The following is a 15,061-nucleotide window of genomic DNA, read 5'->3' as shown; positions in this document are numbered from 1 at the left end:
CAGTGGGATCCTGGGCTGCATTGGGAAGAGTGTGGCCAGCAGGTCATCTGGGATGTGATCCTGCCCCTCTACTCGGCCCTAGGGAGGCCACATCTGGAGTGCTCTGTTCAGTTCAGTTCCTCAGTACAAGAGAGACAAGCAGCTACTGGAGAAGGTCCAGAGGAGGCCACAAAATGATAAGGAGTCAGGAGCATCTCTAAGGACTGAGGAAGGTTATTTGGATGTAGCCAGCCCTTAAGAAACCTACCAGCACGTAACCTAGCCACAACACATCTTGTTCTCAGTTCAGCTTCCACCAGCTGCCAACTTGCATGCCCTGTGCTTTAGCTGGCCTGCCCTGGCGCACTCTCCCTGCTAAAAGAGCGCACCAGAACATCAACTGTGCCAGCTTTATTACATCCAAAAGGGAAGGTTGCAAAGTAAATGGATTGCTTAGGTCTACTTTCACAAATATAAAAAAAAGACCACACTGAACAAACAACCATGCTAATAAAACAATCTCTAGCAACAACAACAAAAAAATCTCTTCAAACATTTCTTCTAGTCTTTTAGGTCTGCTTCAACTACTACACTGAACTTGGTAGTACAAGGATTGAAACATTGGTATCAAAACAAGGGATGATTTTAGCTTTGCACTGGAGCAGCAGTTGCAAAACTTCATATATGAAGAACACAGCACATCTTCCTACAAAATAACTGTGCTATATTGCAGAACTAACTTTTATAATGTATTTATCAAGAAGCATAGCAGTCTGTGCTATGTTTTTCTCATTTCAAGTACCTCAGAAATAAAGTAATTCTAATTCTACATTCTTCCTGCAGATGCAAAAGTCGCTGGGAAGAAATCTACATTTCAATATATTTATGTTATTAATTTTAAATAATTATTTTACAATTATTAATTTAGGTATTGTTTTTATTCATTCAGTACTAAAAATAATTTGCTCTATGGATCACTGCATGAAGAAAACACCATCTCCCAAAACGACTGCCATCTGCCACTGTGAGAGAAGCCTCACTCTCTTCAGGGATGATCAGCTTCATTACTACTAGGAAAACTGGAACCAATTAAAAAAAAGGATATATTTTCTGAAGAAATTGGCAATATATTTTCAGTGGAGACAGAAGTTAAAGGAAGAAACACTGAATCTGAGGCTAAATAAGACGAGCTATCTTATTCATTCTGCCAAAGGAGTACAACAGTGACTCTAAACTTAGGAACTTGTTTTTAGGAAATGATGGGTACCAACACGTCATATACACAAGAATCTGTCTTCTCAGTTCCTCCTCTAGCATTTACTTACTACATAAATACTTCAAGTATGTGAGAAAGTTTGAATGTTTGTGTTTTTTTTAAATGGATTAAATTTTTATTTAAATGAAAATGAATGAGTACACATCAGCACTAAAGGAATCATGAAGTCCCTGTAAGTTTTTTTACTGTCTTAACCCAGAATTTCTGTTTAACCCAGAATTTCATTCAAGTGTATGTCCAAATCAACTCCAAAAATAGAAATAAAAAATCCAAGTATTGTCCTAAAGCATGACTACTAAAATAAGTGGAAGTATATTGTGCAGAAGGAAAAGCAGAATGGAGTTAGAAGTACTTGTATATTTAAAAATCCTAATAAACATAGTCATGCACTAATTCCAAGTGTTTAGAGGCATTTGGTTCTATTCAAATGTCTCTGTAACTCATCCTGGCAAGTAAAATTTTGAGGGGGCACCAATAAAGAAGGTATGTCCTTAGTACCTTTTACTCAAGAAGGTCTAAAGTGGGCTTCTGGCTAAACCATATAGCTGATAAAGTCTTCAAACTGCTTCAAAGATCAACTTAAAATATCTTTAAGTAGCGCAGTTATTAACATCAGGTTAAATAAACATAGGCATGAGTTTTTTTACAGGTACCTGTATTTCTTAATAGGTAAAATACCGTTTTACTTGATCAATACTAATCATGAGTGCACATGCTTCCTCAGGAAAAAAAAATCATCTCAGCATATGTCTTAGTACATGAAGTTCTTTTTGCTGCCCAATAATTTTTTGAATGTTACAGCTTCATCAAATCTGTCTGCTCTACAGCAGATCTCAGGTAGAAGATGCTCTGTCCTCAAAGCAACTGGTGTTTTTTTAACATCTCTGGAAACCAAATACATGAAACATGTTTGCATTGACTGCAGTCAACCCCCTTATTGTCCACAATTTAAACATAAAATTGCCATTAGAAGTGTTTCAGAAAGCTTTCTTTTCACAACCATTATGCTCAATGGGACATACCACAGCAGCAAAAATTCTGATGTCCAGCAGTTAATATAGGATGTTATCAGCCACAACATACATACTAAAGGGACAGGTGAAATGCAAGAATTCATAATTTTGGATGAGCTGACGTCTCTGATTGCAGGCTGCATATAAAAAAACCCCCTGTCCCCTCTTTTCCTTCCAAGTGCCAAATGGTGGGAGAGAAGAATGGCCTGTCCGCTGACAGCCACACTGTTAAGTTTCTCATCTGACTCCACTGCATCCCATTCTGTTGCTGTTCATATACAGCTGCACATAAAGAGGACCAAACACCTTCCTATCTGACAACCAAATCTGAAAATCAGACTGGCCATGGGTAGTCTTATCTCAATACCTACTTTAAACATTGTGCTATTAAACTGTCTTAAAACTATACTGAAACTGAACTGGCAATACATCAGGTCTAGCACTTGTCTATCTTAACACATTGAGTTTTAATTATTCTAAACTATCATACTGCAAAAATTGCAACAGAATGCAAATTATTCGCTTTTACCATGAAGTCTAATCCTGAATAAGGGCAAAAGAATGACGTGGTCTTAGTGTGAAGCCACTTTACCCATGACACAATTCAGATAAGGATCATGTTCTGTAGCAGCTGCCATAGGGTACCTTTTCAGTTATACTTGAATTTGGATGGATGAGGATTTCTGCTATACCAGCCAACTCCTTATGTAGAGCCCAAGAAAAACTCATGGGCAGTATACTACAGAGGAATTTACAAAAAAGGAACCTGCTATAATCTGGCTATAGTTGCTGCATGGTCAAAACTGAATTTTATTGCTACTGCAGAGAAATAGCCAAGGGGAAGTGGGTTAAGAGAACCTTAGCTTATTCATAAATCAGTTTCTGTTCAAGAGCTTTCAAGTCTTCCTGAGAAAATATTTTAATGATAACAAAGGTGTTGAGGATCAAATCGTTAACACATAATAAGGATGGTCTAAACTGAATTGCTCTAAAGATCCCACTAATTTAGATATTCACAAATACAGACCCTCTTCTGAAGTCAAAACACTGCTCAATTGCACATGACTGGTGTAAAAATGCTAACTAATACTGTATGTAAAAATGCTAACTAATAACTAATGCAGTGAGAAAAATTTTGATGAAAACATCTTTAAACTTAAATGTTATCAGTGAATGCTCAGGATCATTATTTCTAGTAATTTTTGCTATTTGTTTAGGTAGGAGGTAATTTATTTTGTATGTCAAGCCACACCTGGACATTCAGCCTTCCTGCAGGTACCAGAAGGAATTCAGATTTCTTATGTATGTGGATGTTATGGATGCTATGGTGCATACTGAATCAAAGTTACTGTGCCATTTTTATTTTTAATTAAAGACATGCCTTGTTCTCTGGCTGCAACAGATCATATTCTTAGAAGTGTAACAAACCGTCACAAAACAAGAAATACTGATCACCGACTAGAATGAATCTTTATTTTGTTAAGTGACTGAAGACAAAGCATTGCTTCCTAATGGATTACTCTAGAGAAAGACACTACCATAAGAGGTCAGTTATAGGGCAGGTGTGAATGACTGGGTATACCTGTAGTAATGCTACAGAACTTGCAGAGCTACGAAAGATGGAATAAACTATTTTAATAGCAATAAAATGCTTCATAAAGAATAGTATCTCATTAGAACATACTGTGGACCACTGCATTCATTTTACATTGCAGTTTTTGGGACACCTGCTAAAGTAGGCATATAATTCTTGAAAATTATAGGCATAGATGGATGGCAATTACAGTGTCTTATTTACATAACAAATGACTGATCTAAGCATAAGACCACAAGATAGGCAAGCCTGAGCTTCACATCTTGCTAGGAAGCCATCCCCAGATTACGTCCACAGCACTTGAACTCTTAGTCTCAATGTTTCCTTTTGTAAAAACATCCTTTAAGTGACAGAAAATATGTGAGGACTTGTCCAGGTAATTGCCTTTTCTAATACAATACTTTTATACAATACAAATACTTGTTATAAAAGCTTTTCCTTCTTTTCAGGCTATCTTACACCTACTCATTGAACCACAGAACTGATGCATAACTGTTTATGGAAGACACACAGTTACACTCTGAAATACTACAAGGAACATTATTTTTTGCAGAATACAGATAAGAAAGCTCAGGAAGCTCTTTATCCACAGGTGAAAATAAAATCTGTGGATATCAGCCCACATATATTTACTTCTCAATTATTTTTAATTTCAAATATACTCTTTTACAAACAGGGATTTTGCAAGATGAATTACATTTAAGAGCTACACCTATACAGCCTCTTAACTCTCTATTTTTTGACCCTTATGGCTCCTGCAGCTTTCAGTAACTTTGTGATTGTATTCAATTAGAATTCCATAAACAGTTCTGTTGGTCAGTCAAGTAACACAGAATCAGCTCTCCCCTATACATCAAGATAACTGTATAGTATTAGTATGCATGGAAGTTTAGAAGCTGCTACTTCATCACAAGATTTTGTTTTAATTTGTTTCTGTAGAGGAAAAAAAAACAAACCCAGAGCACATTACCCTTGAAAAGACTAAGAGCAGGACTTTAAAATATAAAGTTATTTGAGGCTTACCCTTTTGCTTTACTTTATATGGAACACACAGGAGCATTTCCATCTGTCACAAAAAGGTTTAGAATTTCCTTAAAAGGAATTTAATTACAAAAGATCGGTCTGTCTCCAACAAAATGAAAGAGATAAGGAATCACCTTAGAAGATGCAAACATTGCTTGTCAGAACTCATTCCTCTCACTCCTTCATGAAATATATAATATTCACACCCATTTAAAAAATGTCAGTAAAACCTATGCTTATTAAGGACGGTTTTCACACAGATGAAGGGAACAATTGCAGGGACTGTTCAAGAAGGAAGAAGTAAATGAATCAGTAACTAACAAATGTGTGATACTCTGCAATTATGAAAATATTTATGCACGATATTAACTGAACACTTTTGTTTGCAAAACCTTGGGTTCAGACACACCAGCTTAAAGTATAAAATGTTCATGTTTGACTGCTGCCTTTACAAAAGAATTATTTCTTGGCTGTAAAGCATGTTCTCATGATAGTCTCTTCTGATCTTTTGATAGACACATGAAGAAATTTCTTAATGTGTCTTTCATTAAAGTAATGGTACAAGGTCAATTTACACAACTGAATCTAGAATACATCATGATATTTCTCTACGAAGAATAATCACACTAAAGGATCTATATTTGTGAGTACCTAAAGTAATTGAATCTTTAGAGCACTTCAATTTAGAGCACTCATTATGTGTTAAGAATCTGATCCTCAAATATTTCACTGTGTATTTCTCATATCACATTTATTGAACAGAAGTTTTTCCATTCACGTTTTTCAATGTAATGTATTTTATATTATTAAATTTAAAAAAGCATGAAAAAAAAAATTCTATTTGTGTTTGTGTGTCATCATGATATGCAACTTTTCTCATTTCAGTAGAACACAGCTGTGAAAACTTCCTCACAAAATTCCTGAATACTTTATAGTTTATTCTCAGCTCATAAACGAAATCTTTTACAGTGACCAATATTCCCAGCTTACCTGAAGGCTAATTACAAGACCAATTACAGCCTCTTCTCTTAGTGGTAATCTTAAAAGGAGCTTCACAGGCTCAAAGCAGTACTTTATCCTTCAGTACGGCAAGGTGACAACTTTCATCATCAAGGGTGAAAACAGCTGATTGAAAGGGAACATTTTAATTCTCCAAAGTCCTAAACAGCAGCCATTCTTGTTCTGATCTTCTCTCAAAACAGATGTCCAATACATTCAAATCAAACTCAAAGCCCAAGATACTACATTTAGTAGATCACATACAAACTAGAACCAAAACCAAAAAAGCACTAATGTACACTTGTCAGTGTCGGCACACTTTCACTTAGTCAGGCAAAAAAGAGCTACAGTCAAGTACCTGATAGAATTTCCTAACCTGAAGGTCCCACAGCTGAATGATCTCACATGTCCAATAGTTTCACATTAGGATGGGCATGCAGAATGCCTCTAATACTGCAGACAACAATATCTGTTCATTTCAGCTAAGATACACAATTTATACAAATCCAGAATCTGATCTCTGGTTACAAATGTTCTCTATGCTCTCTCTCCTCCAACAGGGGCAATGACGTACCTTCTCACACCTCATAATGCACTGCTGTATTTTGATAAACTTCTAACAGCCTCATTAAAAAACGCTCAGAACAACGCCAGATATAAATAGATAATCCTAGCTATGGCCGGACCAATCACTCACTGTACTGACCACCAGGTACCACCTCCTCCTAGGATCTAATGAAGCCTGTTGGAAATACAGGCATAATGTATGATTAACTTTATTGCCCCTTCCAAGGCTGACCACCATTAAAGGATTTTCGAGCCTGCCTTCCATGCCATATGCATTGCAGTGCTGCATTTCAGAGACAGTGGGCACCCACAGTGTTTCCTACATCAACAGGATCTGTACATGTAAACTACCAAAAATGTACTGAACAGAACTGAAACCAAGTATTTTCATGAAAATACTCTAAAGTGTTAACTTGACAGATATGGTGTTAATTTGTCAAATACAGTGTCCTTGGATTCCTATGTGATTTTCTGCTGCTCATTACAGATGTGAAATGTGTATTGAACTTAATTGGTAGAGGGGAATTTTTGAATCTGCACATGAAATTACTGTATCTTTGGTCAACTGCCACACAATGATTTTTTTTTGTTGCCTGACTCAAAATCTATTAGAATAAGTAGAAAAAAAAGACTGGTTCTCAAGAGACTTCAGATCAGGCTAAGTAACACTCTAAGTCTACTTCTTGATTTGCACCAGTTTTTCATCAGACTTGCTCTCTGTGCTCTTAGTCTAACTCATTCATTTCTTCAGCAGAAGATTTACAGGCTGTGTGAGCAATCCCTGATGCATCAATACACCTAAGCAAAGACAAGCCAGACACCACACAAAGTCAAAAGGTTGCCAGCAAGACAAGGGAAGGCACATGTACCACTCCAGTAAAGGCAAAATGATAACATGGACAGAAACAAATAAATAACAAATAAAAAATAAGTAAGTTAGACTGTAGAATAAGCATTACTTCTTATGACAAGAAACCGTAAGGGGGCTTAACTGTTCACAAGCACAAATTTTTTACCACAAAAGTTTCCACTGATGCTAGTAAGATAATGAAACTCCCATAAACTGTGTTTATTACCATCATGCATTATGGGATGTATTTGCACAATAAACAGGTATTACGTATTTACTACCATTTATTTCTGTTACCTGATACTGCTTGTTCCATTTTTTCAAGCTTTCAGGCACAGGGAAAAGAAGATTCTTGATTCTTCAGCAAGACATTCGGGCTCTCAGCTGTGGTAACTTCATAGAAAGCTAATGAAGACTGAAAATATTTCACTCTAAATCTATCAGTAGCATGTTATTTTCCCATCACTTCAGAACCATCTAGGGACTGACAGTGGATTTTCCCTGTAGCCCTGGGAGGCTCTGCTGTGAAAGCAATGGCTTAACCTTAACCTCGGAGTTTGCAAGCCTTTCCATGGGTGTTCTATCAAAGTATGACCTAGCAATACATTTTAAACGTGGTTAGAAACCTCAGCTGATGCACACACATATACACACGAAAGATTTCTATTTGCTTTAACAAATACCAATACCTTTCATGTTTCTGCATGAGTGACAGCATCTGTCTCAGGGAGGCTCAGATGCTGTCCGGGACAGCACAGGTTAGCAATACTCAGGTTACTATTATTCAGGACAGGCAGTATGTTTATTTACAGAAGGGATACACTAAGCAGTCCAGCATTAAAGAAGTGTTCCAGTGGATATATTCTTCCACTGACCACCATCTCTCTGGAAATACTGGGCTATAGCTATTAAAGATCTCCGACTGGTAGTCTCACACAATTTTGATTTCAAACCTTTTGCTCTTAGTAATACAAGCAAGTGCTAGTAGAAGTTCAGGTGTGCATAGTTAGAAAGCATTTCTATCTCCAACAGTACTAGAGATAGGCAGAGAGCTCAATTTTTAAATAGAAGTAGAAAAACTGCGGGTTTGCAATATAAATTGCCACCCTAAACTTTCTTAAATTCTGTTTTATTTATGGATCAAATTCCACTAGAGAAATGTGGAATGGAACAGTAAGTTCTAAGGAATACAATTTTAATTATGTCACACGCTGCCTCTGCTTTAATTATGTAAAATAGTATTAAGTAACAAACTGTTTATGCATGAAGTGGATAATTAATATATCAAAAAATATTATGGTAATTGGATAATGTTGTCTTTTTAGCTCTTCCCTCCTTCACCTCTTCAAACTCTCAACTGGAGTAACAGTCAGAGAAAATACCTGTTCTAGTCCAGGATAATGATGAATTACATTTTTCCCATTGATCTTTCAAACACAAAGCACTTGTTCCGAAGAACTGAATCAAGAAAAACACAGGCCTGGAGAGAGAGCGATGCATATTTCATTATCTCCCAAGCGTAATGTTTTTAAGAGAATTATAGGCATGACAAAAGTGGAACAAAAAGTGAACACACATTTTGGGTTTATCACTATTCTCAACTCCAACTCTGTTACTGTTGTCCAGCAGGATTTTTTTTTCTAGAAAGGGGAAGGATGTGAAGCAAACTTGCTCACAATTCTTATCCTCTTTTCTAGAAATGATAATGTAATCTATGAATTAACATTTGAACCCAACTGTTTTCAACTGACTTTCAATGTATTCTTAACACTAACTCACATTTATTAAAATTCATAACAGCTCACATTTTCATTCCTAGAGTTATACAGAATAACACAGTGCCATCACTGAAAACTTATTTGTTGAAAATATTTAAACATTTCCAGTACCTCACAAGACTACTCAGCATCCCTAGAGTTAGCCTTGTCTAGTTACCGCAGTTACCACCCGTCTGGAGACTTTGGTCTGCCAGATGCAGAGCTCTGTGCAAGCTCCTGGGAAGCCCCAGACAAAGCCGTGCAGGCAGCAGGTTTCCACGGCGAGGCTGACACCGCGCCCGGCAGGATGCGCCCGGCGGGATGGGCCCGGCGGGATGTGCCCGGCGGGATGCGCCTGGTGGGATGTGCCCGGCGGGATGAGCCTGGCGGGATGCGCCCGGCGGGATGAGCCTGGCGGGATGCGCCCGGCGGGATGAGCCTGGCGGGATGTGCCCGGTGGGATGTGCCCGGTGGGATGCGCCCGGCGGGATGAGCCTGGCGGGATGTGCCCGGTGGGATGTGCCCGGTGGGATGTGCCCGGCGGGATGCGCCCGGCGGGATGTGCCCGGTGGGATGAGCCTGGTGGGATGTGCCCGGCGGGATGTGCCCGGTGGGATGTGCCCGGCGGGATGTGCCCGGCGGGATGTGCCCGGTGGGATGTGCCCGGCGGGATGCGCCCGGCGGGATGCGCCGCCCGGACCAGGCGCTCCGCGCGGAGCTGTCTGCGGTGCTGAACAGGCGGCCGCTACACCGCCCCAGCCGCACCCGAGGTGCTCCAGCTCCCCCACCGCACATCCACCACGGTCAGACCCCGGGGAAAGACGAAAAGAGAACTCAGTCGCCTTACGTTGCTTCTTACGTATCACTTCTCGGCTTGGGAAGAATCTTGGCAAACCTTTATAAACTTCCCTTCCAACTGCCTTAAAAAAAGCAGCAAGTCTGGGGCAGGCAAACTCTAGAGACTGGTTTAACTGACTGTTTTCAAAACAAAACATACAAGCAATGTCATTTCAATAGGAAGACTAAAGCCACCTGCTATGCTGCTAGGCACTGACCCATGGACATCCTTGCAGCATGGTTGTTTGATCTTCCTACCAATAAATCAAGGTCAAAGACTAATGAAAAGAACAAAAAAGCTAACTGCCACTTGCCAGCATTTTAGGTCACCGCGAGTTTCTCCATATTCATCCTACAATCAGTAATAATTACTAGACTGTCAGTTCCTTATTTCCCAGCATTTTTTTGCCTCATGCTTTGTAGAAAAATCTACCTATGCTTTGGCTGGTTTTCTCCCACCAGACTATGAAAGACACCACAGCCACAAGCTGAATACAGCCACCTTCTTCTGCTCTATGGAACAAATTCCCCTCTCTCAGTGACTTCCTGCTTATTTGCACTATAACAAATATTTAAGTATGTTTCAGATAATAATCAGAAAGGAATGTTCCAATGGGATCAGGAGGACTGACATACAGCTGGTGCAAAAAGTCTTCCAGGAAACAACCAAGCATCTGTGGCCTCTGTTCTACAGACCTTATTCAGTCTCCTGCACAGAGCAGAACATTTGCTTGAATTAAAGACATGTCTACCTTCAGAAAGCAGGCAGCTTTAAAGGTTATTTAAAAAACATTACATTATTATTTTCCTTTGCCTGGAGAACACTATGTACACCACTAAGCCAAAGGATTTTAAAGGTACTTTTTTTTTTTCAGGTGTCTAGTGCAACATAAATTTTATGATTGTAGAATTGACATAGCCTTTGCCCTGCATTGTCATCATCCTAGTTTTTAAAAGTCAAGTGTGTGGAGAAAAACATACTATGCTTAAATTCAAAAGTAAGCTGATATCTAATAGCTACGGAGGGTACTTCGCCCTTCTAACAAACTCCTTGAAATGGAGAACTTTTCATTTTTGATGTGAATGACAGAACCCCTTGAAGCTGCATCTCCTCCAGGCACTGTCATGACTACTGCAGTTTCTAGTGTCTCTCATTCTAAAACATGGGGTACTGCTGTTTTACAGGCAGGTATACTTGTGTTCTGCACTGTAAGGCAGCACTGAAAACTACATTAACCGTGACTAAGTCATATGATTGCATAACTCCTTAAAAGTAGTTGCAAATATGAGGACGTTCTTTAAAACAACCAAAATGGAATGACAATTTCTTAATTTTTTTTTTTTCCTCATCCATCTGATTCCCAGGAAAATGAAAATTTCTAACTCTTTACCTGAAAAAACCCAACAAACAATCGAATCTTGGAGTAACTATTTAGTATAAGCTGGGGACCTGCACAGACCTACAGTTATTTAACTTTCATAAAACTTTCCATTTAAAGTTTCTGGAAAATGCATAGAGTATTTTAAACATTTAGAGAGGGCTTGTTTTCAGCTTTGCTTTTCATGCCTGAAAAAAACATTTGTGGGAAGATACACCAGAGAAGTCTCCCACGCTGCAGGAGTGCTACTTATTTATTTTTATACTGATAAAGAAACCTGTTCATCAGTACTCCCATAGCTTATAAATTTGCTCTCTCTCCAGAGCACTTGTTTACTCAATACAATACCATTAAACGGCTTTCAATATCCTTGACATTCAAGCAGAGAAACCGGGTTCTGAGCCAGGAAAAGAAGTTTTGCATGTGCAAAGACTGTACAACAGGATTCAATTTGCCATAAAGTCTTCAGCAACACAGTACTTCTCTAACACTACCCTAAGTAGGAGACTATGTACCATTTCATGTTGAAACTACAGCTTTCATTTGCACAGAAGCAATATACTATACAATTCTTCATTTTTTAAAAATTATTTATTTAACTGACTGGTACCAGTGGAAAAGTCTTCATTGCACTTGAAATCTGACATTTCAGTCTTCAGCTCAAGCAGTCTCTAATCTGAAAAAGCAAAAGCACTATATCTATGAGTAAGGTATTTTTCCCTTCAAAACTTCAGCTGAGCTGAAATGCTACATTTTAATTTCTTATTCAAAAAAATTACAACTGAAATTAGGACCTAAGTCACTTGGACAGAACCTGTGACAGTATCTGTGAGATTTATTCTATAGTTTTGACCATTATGTTCCTCGTACCTTTAGCCCTATCCTTCCTGACACTTTTCTCGGGTCACATTCCTAGATGCTGTGCAGCATTAAATAAAAAAGTCAAGCACGAATCTTCCCCCTCCTCCTAAGCACTCTCCTAGAGTATACTCCTATCTGAGACAGCACGGTGAAGATTACATACCTTGCACAGTGAAGACCATTAACCTTGCCGTCAAGAGAAAACGCATAGCATGAAATTTAGTCATTGGGAAATAAAAGACTATTGCTGTACAGCTGCTACAGGAGATGACAGGCACATCACCTAGAAAGCATGTTATAACCTCGGGGCTAAGCAATCCTATAGCATAACTGCAGGCGACAGTCCCTAGCAGGCAGAATTCCCCAGCAGGCAGAGGTTCCTGGCTCCTCTCTGCCCGTTTTATGGTGCCCGTCTCCAGGGCTGCGGTCCATTCACCAACTTCGGCAGGCTTGCAGAGACCACGTCTGCTTTCTGAAGCAGCAGGACGTGCCCAGTACTTACCACCACTGCTCCCCCGGACAAACCGCCTCGCACCCCTACCCAAGCCAGCAATTCTCCCTGACCCACTGAAGGAAACGTTACCTGGATTTCTCTTGCATGGTACACGATGATGAGCCCGAGCAGGATAATCGTGGAGAGGCTAATAAGGCATTTCAGAGCGAGGGAATACAGAGACTCCTGCAAGAAAAAGACAGCACCGTTCCTCAGAGACCCATGCGGGGGGCTGCTCCTCCCCACCACCACCCCGGCCCGAGCAGGCGGCCGGCGGCACCGCGCCACCGGACAGTGGGGACACCGCGGGACGGGGACGGGGCGGGGGGCCGCGGGCGGCGGGACCGGCTGCCGCCCGAGCTGGTACCTTGGTGTAGGCGCCCCAGGAGAGTTCCGTCTCGATGACCATGACGACGATGCCGAACATGCCGAAGATGAGCGCGTAGTCGCTGAGGCGCTTGCGCTTCTCGAAGAGAGCCCGGCGGTGTCCCAACTTGTAGCCGATGTTCTGGTTCTTCTTCTTGCTGGACTTGCCCCCGCCGTTGTTGCTGCTGCCCGTGGCGGGGCCGGGTCCGGAGGAGCTGTAGAGCGCCAGGTTGTTGGAGTTGTTGTGTTCGGGCTTGGAGACCACGATCTCCGGGGCGGTGGGGCTGCCGGCGGCGGGGGCAGAGCCGGCAGCGGCGGCGGGGCTGGCGAGCGGCGCCTGGAGCGGCTGCGACTCGGAGTCTAGGTCGTGCAGGTTCCTGCGGGACGAGCTCAGGTTGCTGAGCGGCCGCATGACGCCGCCGTTGTACCTGCAGCTGCTCATGGCTATTTCGGTGAAGGGGTTGCTCTCCCGGCGCTGCTGCTGCTGGTGATGGTGGTGGTGATGATGATGGTGATGATGATGGTGAGTGCTGCTGCTGCTGACACTGCTGCTGGGGCTGGCTGCCTGCTGCTGCTGCAGGCTATGGCACTGGTGGTACTGGGAATATTGGTGAGGCTGCCTGGACGCGCCAGCATGGCTGGACGGGGTGAACTCGCTGACGTTCAGCTGGCTGCCGTGCCGGGAGGAGGCGGCGGAAGACAGCGGCGAGGAGTGCGTCCGAAAGGCGCCCGAAAGCGGCGAGGAGGCGCGGAGCAGCAGGGGCAGGTTATCCCCCGCGGCTGCCGCAGCAGCCCCGTAGTAGGCGCAGTTGTTGCACTGAAGGCACGGGCTCTGCTGCTGCTGCTGCTGGAGGAGGCTCTGCTTGTCCTGGCCGTGCTGCTGGCAGTGCGGCGGCGCCGGCGGGCGCTGCTGCTGCTGCTGCTGCTGCTGTTGTTGTTGCTGCTGCTGCTGCTGCTGCTGCTGCTGCTGCTCGGGGCCGAAGCCCGCCGGGAAGTGGCGCGGCGGGTCCATGCCGGGGCCGTTAAAGCCGCAGGAGGACCGGGCGGTGGTGCACCCTGCGCAATGCGTGACGGTCGGCAGGGGAGCGTCCTGCTGCCGCCACGACGGGCCCATCCCGGCTCCCGTAGAATCCAGCCGCCGCGTGCGATTGGTCGGGCGCACCAAAACAACGGGCATCACGTCACCTGCCGGGGCGGACCGGCCGCGCCGTCAGCGGGGGGGGCGCGGGGCCGCCGCCCGCGGGGATCCCGCCCCCCGCCCCCCGCAGGTGAGGGCTGCCCTCGCCCCCCGCCCGCCCCGCCCGCGCCGCGGAAACCCGGGGCTTCCCGGGGGCGGGGAGCGCGCTCGCTCCCGGGATCGCCCCCGCCTGTCGGCGAAGGGGCTCCGCCGCGGCTCTCCCCGGCGGCTCTCCCCGGCTCCCCACTCACATCTGCGCCGTCTCCGGAACATGGGCGCCGCTCCGGAGCTGTCCAGCAGCGCCGCCGCCTCCGCCCTGCAAAACACAGCGTCGGGCTCGCTCCCGTCCCGCCGCCCCGGGCCGCAGGGAGCTGGAAGGGGCCGCGGCGGCGGCGGGGAGCGGGGAGCCCTCCCCGGCACATGCCGGGCCTGTCACGGAGGACGGGTGGGGGCACGCACGGCTTCTGCCGGCTGCTCCTTCTTCCCTCAGACGGAGGACGGAGAGGCGCAGCCGGGGTGTGAGGCCGGCGGCAGCCGGGGGTGGCTCGGGGCTGGAGAGCCGCTCCGCCGGCTCGGCAGGAGCTGTGCCGTGAAACGGGACCGGTGTCAATGAGTAGTTCCACTCCGGCTCCGGTTCCCTGTCATGCACTGCCGGCACAGTCCTGAAGCCGGTTGTCTGCTACCATTTTGCCTTTTCCCTTTTCTTTGCCTCCCAAGCCCCCACTGAGTAATCAACTCTGGCAGCTCCATTAGGCAGAGCAATGTCTGCACCAGGTAAATTCTCCTTTCTGCATTTATTTAAAGGAAGATTCCTTAAGGAAAGAATGATGAAAATGAAAAGTGATTTACCTTGTTACAGCTATGTCATTCCTGTCAACTAGGCAAGACTA

The 15,061-nt window shown here is 43.5% G+C and overlaps 1 protein-coding gene across 2 annotated transcripts in view; it reads right to left on the bottom strand.

The window, feature by feature from the left end:
- Window positions 1–14,171, bottom strand: part of KCNN2 (potassium calcium-activated channel subfamily N member 2) — a gene marked incomplete at its 5' end in the record, with an annotated part of 69,225 nt that extends 55,054 nt beyond the window's left edge. For both annotated transcript variants that reach the window (XM_082300903.1, XM_082300904.1), the window contains 2 exons: window positions 12,719–12,814; window positions 12,996–14,171. In XM_082300903.1, the coding sequence (XP_082157029.1) occupies window positions 12,719–12,814; window positions 12,996–14,171 (1,272 nt within the window). The remainder of the gene's footprint in view (window positions 1–12,718; window positions 12,815–12,995) is intronic.
- Window positions 14,172–15,061: the final 890 nt, after the last annotated feature.

The sequence above is a fragment of the Coloeus monedula genome, assembly GCF_965178545.1.
Source record: "Coloeus monedula genome assembly, chromosome: Z".
NCBI lineage: Eukaryota > Metazoa > Chordata > Aves > Passeriformes > Corvidae > Coloeus > Coloeus monedula.
This window is presented reverse-complemented; position numbering and strand designations above follow the sequence as displayed.